The sequence below is a fragment of the Balaenoptera ricei genome, chromosome 1 (genome assembly GCF_028023285.1).
Source record: "Balaenoptera ricei isolate mBalRic1 chromosome 1, mBalRic1.hap2, whole genome shotgun sequence".
NCBI classification, from domain to species: domain Eukaryota; kingdom Metazoa; phylum Chordata; class Mammalia; order Artiodactyla; family Balaenopteridae; genus Balaenoptera; species Balaenoptera ricei.
In genome coordinates this window covers 574496-579779 of record NC_082639.1, presented here as the reverse complement: position 1 = coordinate 579779, position 5284 = coordinate 574496, and the positions used below count along the sequence as shown (strand labels likewise).

Sequence of the window (5284 nt, the reverse complement as noted above, 5' to 3'; positions counted from 1 at the left end):
TAAGTTTACATCTGATTTACTGTATCTTAAAGTCTGGGGCGTTAGTGGGGAAGAGGCAAAGTGAGCACTGAGTCAGCGCAGGCGGAGGAGGAGGTGCCTGGTGGGGCTGAGGGAGAGCAGCACTGCCTTGGGACTTGCCTGGTGGCCCCAGGATAGTAAGGAGTGACAGGAGGTGGGGTCAGAAGACACTGCAGAGAATGGCTGGGGCGCAGCACCCAGGGGAACCGTGCTTGTCCCTGCCCCTGCCTGGAGGCCCTCCAGCCAGAAGCAGGGAACGCTCCCTGCAAGCGCCAGCCTTGGGGTCCCGCAGGAACAAGCTCGCCTGTCTCCAGGGTCCCAAATGCCAAGCTCCTGTCCCATTCCTCCCAAAAGGTGCCATCTGCGTCCCAGTGGCTGTGGCTGGGCCCAGTGGGGTCCTGGGTAGGCAGGAAGGGCCACTGTTCCCAGCAAGCACTTCCCCCAAGCCGGCTGAGCATGCCGGTGAAGACTGTCCCTCCAGCCACCCAGTTGCTGACCACACGATCAACTCCCAGCACTTCCCCTCCCCTTTCCCAGACCCTGCTCCCTCCAGGAAGCCTCTGGGGACCTGGCCAGAGCCACCTCCTTCCCTTCCCATCCAGGACCTGAGTGGCCGGAGGGGACTCAGAGCTGCCACGGAGACCAAGCTCCTTCAAACAAATGCTAGCCTTTGCCACCAGAGGGTGTGGCCCTTAATACAAGTGTAAGGTCCGGCCGCCCAGGCGCCCTGTGGTCCTGGGCCCAGAGCCATCTCGGGTCTCACGTTCTCAACGGGACCCCGACTCCTTGTCCACCTCCCCGCTAAGTCCTGCCCAAGCTCTGGGCCAGGCAGGGGAGGGAGTCGCGAGGGCACGCGCCGCTGCCAGAGCTGCCGCGGAGGGTCAGGCGAGGCCGCGTCCTGAAGGGCGGACGCCGAAGCAGGGCGCCCTCTTGCGCGGGGATCCCGCGGGCCAAAGGCCGGCCAGCATCCCACCCCCGGGGCAAGACCCACCGAGCTCGGGAGAAGGGCGCCCTCGGGTGCGCGGGCGCGGCCGGCTCACGGCTCCCGGCCCCCGGCGCCCGGCGACTGGGGGCGCGAGGCGCGGCTGCGCTCGCCGTCGGGCGTGCAGGCCTTGGCCGACAGCGCCCTCTCGCGGCCGGAGCGGAAGGCCGCCGTCACGGTCACCAGGTAGGCGGTGCCTGGCGCCAGGCCCTGCAGCGTGGTGCTGTTCCGGCCCGCGGGCACCTCCACGCGCTGCGCCGCGCCGCCCCACAGGGGCCCGACCTGCACGTGGTAGCCGAGCGCGGCGGCCGGGCCCAGCGCTGGGGCCCAGCTCACGCGCAGGCTGCGCGGCCTGGCGTGCGAGACGACGATGCGCTCCGGCCCGGTCTCCTCTGCGGGGGAAGCGCCTGTGAGCTGGGAGGGGGCCGCGCCGCCCGGCCCCGCGCCCTGCCCGGCCGCGCCCGCACCCCCAGCCCGCCTGGCCCCGCGTCCCGCCTCACCCGGCAGAGTGCGCACCCGCAGGTGCTGTGGCCTCAGGAGCCGCACGTTGGACTCCGGCACCAGCGCCACGTCGTAGTCCGTGTCAGGGTCCAGGCCGGCCCAGGCCCAGCCCGTGGCGTTCCCTAGCAGCTGCTGGCGGCGCGCCGTCCCCGGCTTGGCGCTGGGCGCCAGCTCCAACAGGTAGTAGCCCGAGTCGGCGGTCAGTAGGGGCGGCCAGGCCAGACGGAAGCTGCTGGACGTGACCTCGGAGGCACGGAGCTGCTGCGGCCACATCGCGTCTGCGGGGTTGGGGGCAGAGGGTCAGAGAACAGAGGTGCCTCCTCGCGCCCGACACTGGGGCTCTGACTGTTGACTCCCGGAAGACACCCAGAGGCGGGGAACAGGGCGCGGGGCGCCAGGCCAGCCCCGGCCACGCCCACCAGATCCTAAGGATCCGCAGAAGGACATGAGTGCAGCCAGCCCCCTACCTTGCCCCGTCAGCAGCTTCCCTCCTGGCCTGAGCTCCAAACTCAAACCAGTGCGGAGGTATAGCAGCCACCTCCCACCCAGTCCAGTGGCCTGGACAAGGGCCCCTCAAAGGTGGCAGGATCCAAACTGTCATGATGTCAGAGAACAGAGGACCAGCCCCCCCATCCAGCCTGAGTGGCCGGCACAGAGTCTGGGGTCAGCTCAGCTCTGAACAGTCAAGGAAAAGGGGGCCCACAGTACAGCCAGGAGAAGGGAGCCACTGGAGAATGCCCCGAGGGGCAGGAGAGATGTGACAACCCCAGGAGCAGCTGGACCTGGAGTTTCGGGTGCTGCCGGCGTCCAGTCCCCAGGAGAGTGTGTTGGGAGCACTCCAGGGTGGGACCCCCAAACGTGTGTTACTCCTGAGCTTTGATGCCGAGCACCACAGGGCCGTCTGAGTGGCCGTGCAAAGGGGGTGAAGCTCATAAATGTCTGGACAGGGTTAAGCCCTTCGGGACCCCATGCTGCCTTCTTTAATGCTGGGTGTGCAGCTGCCCGGCTGGCACGCCCCTCGCCCATCCCCCACACTCAGACCCTGCCCCCGCTCCCAGGAGCCCCCGCCCTACTGCCTCACTGCCCTGCAGCCTTGGGTTTTTCCTGTCCAGCTGCTTGCCCTTTCTCCTGCTGTCGCCTCCAGGCTCAGCCACAGTGGTTGACCCAGGGGCCACCAGGGCCAGGTGTCCTGGAGTAAATCTTCGGAAGGACACTCTACCTCCCTCCAACCCACAGTTCAACCCCTTCCGGTTTCAGGTGGACGATTAACCACAGGTGGAGACTTGGGAGGACCCTGGGGTCGTTGGCATTTTTCAGTGGCTACAGCCAACCTTGCCAGTGACCAGGCCCTTCAACACCAGCTCCCTCTTCCGCCAGGTTTAGCTGGGTCAGGGGGTTCCACAAGAAACTCGGAGGGGAGCTGCTAGCCCCCGCAGTGGGCCCTCCAAGGTCCGCCCTCCTCTCCAGCAATCCCCAACCGCCTGCTGTGCAGTCCCACTCCAACCCCTCCGTGGCTGCCCTCGCCCCGGGGAGAGTAGGGCCCTAGCTCTTGGGGGGCAGTCTCGGCCCTTCCTGACCTGGCCCTCCCCCTCCCTCCAGGCTTGGTGGGCCCCTCTGCAGAGTCTCCAGGCTTGCAACCTCCTACGCTTCCTCTCCAGGTGGACACATTCCACCAGATGCAGCGCCCGAGTCCCTCAGCCCACACCAAGTCCCCCACTCTCCAGCAGAGAGCCCCACCTGGAGGTGCTTACTCAAGCCTGCCCCTCTGTCCCGCCTCAGCCCAGGCTGGGGGGCGCCTGGGGTGAACGGCTGGAGTGTGTCCCTGGAGGAGCCGCGTGTGCACCCCTGTGCCTGCAGCCCTGGCCTCTGCTCCAGACGTGCGAGGTCCTCCTGGAGGCTCACCTGGCCCTCCTCCTGAGATCCCCGCTGGGGTTCCCCCGGGCCCTGCCTCCTCCCACCTACCAAGAATGGAGCCCCTCAGCGCCTGGGTGATGATGTGCAGGTCATCCACATCCACAAAGTGCAGGTGCTTCTCAGCGGGGGCCGAGGCGGCAGCCGACAGCTCCAGGAGGTTGCCGCGGCCGGTGCTGACGATGAAGACGGTGACGCCCAGGTCCTTCAGCTCCTGCATGGGGGGCCCCACGGGGTCGCTGGAGCCGCCGTCTGTCACCCACACCAACACCTTGGGCACCCCCGGCCGGGCCCCCGCCGCCTTGGCAAACAGCTGCTCCTTGGCGTATGCCAGCGCCAGGCCAGTGTTGGTGTCACCCATGCGCTGGGCTGCAGCGCGTATGGCGTCCTGGACGGCCGAGCCTGAGCTGTGCTGGCCGAAGGGGAACTCGGTGTGCGGCCGACTGCCCACATGCACCAGGCTGGCACGCAGGGCCCCAGGGCCCAGGGGCAGCAGGGCCGCCAGCTGCCCCAAAAACTCCCGAACTCGGGAGAACTCATAATGAGACACGCTGGCCGAGCTGTCCAACAGAAACAGCAGGTCCCCCTGGGGGGCAGATGCCGGGGGGCCTGGGGGAGAGGGAAGGGTTCAGCCCCAGGTGGTGGCCCCCAGACAGCCCCACACCCAGGGCAGAACCCCCAGGGCCTGAGCTTTCCCTAAGCTGGCACTTGCCCTTACCCAAGGAAGCCCTGAAAGCCTGCTCAGTCACACCCCAAAGGTCCTGGGGTGGCACCCCGGGGGGGAGAGGGGTCCTAAGCCAACAGGAGGTTCACACTCTCAGCAGTTCCAACTCTGCACCCTGGCCACATGCCTGGGGCACCCCCTGGGCTCATGTCTCATCTGCAAAGGAGAGCTGACCCCTCCAAGCCCCCACACCCTCCCTGTCTTCAGCAGACTCTATGTGAAGGCTGGACCCGGCCCAGCCCCCAGGAGTGGTGGGTGGATGGGTCTGGGCCACCAGGGCTTGGCTTTCAAGAAGAAGCCTACACCGCTCAGCCTCCAGGTAAAGCAACCGGTGGGGCGTGCGGTGGGGGCACAAAGGCAGCTGGGGAGACTGGGGACAGAGGTGGAGGCATGGGGGGGGCAGAGGTGGAGGCATGGGGGGGACAGAGCGCTGACTGCAGCCCCTCCCAAAGACCGGAGTCCCGGTTGGAGTCCTGACCCCACTTACAGATGATGTCACCCCTCCCCTGGCCCCCATCCTCTGCTCCACCTGGACCCAGGAAGCAGGTTACCTGCTGCAGCAGCCCGAGGGCCCTATCAGCCCCTCCGGAGCCTCCCCCTTCCTCCCGGCACCCCGGGGGGCAGATGGGGCCCTTGGCCACTGTCATGAGCAGACAGGGGCCTGGGGTGTCTCGGTTCTGGTCCCGGCCTTGCGGCCTCAGTTCCCCCCAACCCAGTGGGGCGACGCCAACCCTCTCACCATCCCTCTATTAACGATCACTCCAAGGAAAGGGAAACTGAGGCAGGGACAAGCCTCCCCGACAGGCCCCATCCCCTCCCCGTCCAGGCCCCAAGATCCCGCGGAGTTGCCGGCGGGGCCCGCGCCACAGGTGGGTGTGGTCCCCTGCCAGCTGCCCCCGCCCCACAGCCGCGGAAGGAGAGCGTGGCTCGGTGCGGACATAGGGGGGGGGGGCGGGGCGCCGGGACCTGAGTCCTGCCCAGCCGCCCGCCGCACTCACCACGCTCCGCGCCGCTCCGCGCCAGCCGCAGGCTCAGGGCCAGGCCGAGCACCGTCCAGGGCAGCATCGCGCGCGACGGGACGGCCACGCTCTGCCTCCGCTCGTGGCTCGCTCGCTCCTGAGCTGCGGGGCGCGCGGCCGAGCGGGCCA

General features: G+C 68.1%; 1 protein-coding gene across 2 annotated transcripts; it reads right to left on the bottom strand.

Moving 5' to 3' along the window:
* VWA1 (von Willebrand factor A domain containing 1) lies at window positions 1-5284 on the bottom strand. Of its 2 annotated transcripts, XM_059896922.1 has the most exons (4): window positions 5135-5284; window positions 3464-4021; window positions 1501-1779; window positions 1-1392 (listed from the first exon to the last, which is right to left on the bottom strand). In XM_059896922.1, exons 1-4 carry the CDS (start codon window positions 5199-5201, stop codon window positions 1055-1057), a joined length of 1242 nt encoding a protein of 413 aa, XP_059752905.1. In that variant the 5' UTR covers window positions 5202-5284; the 3' UTR covers window positions 1-1054. The 2 variants fall into 2 exon arrangements, 1 of the variants encoding a protein (XP_059752905.1); XR_009497594.1 differs by lacking the exon at window positions 1-1392 and having other exon boundaries at window positions 1691-1779; window positions 3464-3626; window positions 5135-5281.

Coding starts and splice junctions, on each gene's coding strand:
- VWA1 (XM_059896922.1), bottom strand. CDS start 5,201: ATGCTGCCCTGGACGGTGCTCGGCCTGGCCCTGAGCCTGCGGCTGGCG. Junction 1,780..3,463: donor GCTGAGGGGCTCCATTCTTG/GTAGGTGGGAGG, acceptor CCAACCCCGCAG/ACGCGATGTGGCCGCAGCAG. Junction 1,393..1,500: donor GCGGGTGCGCACTCTGCCGG/GTGAGGCGGGAC, acceptor CTTCCCCCGCAG/AGGAGACCGGGCCGGAGCGC.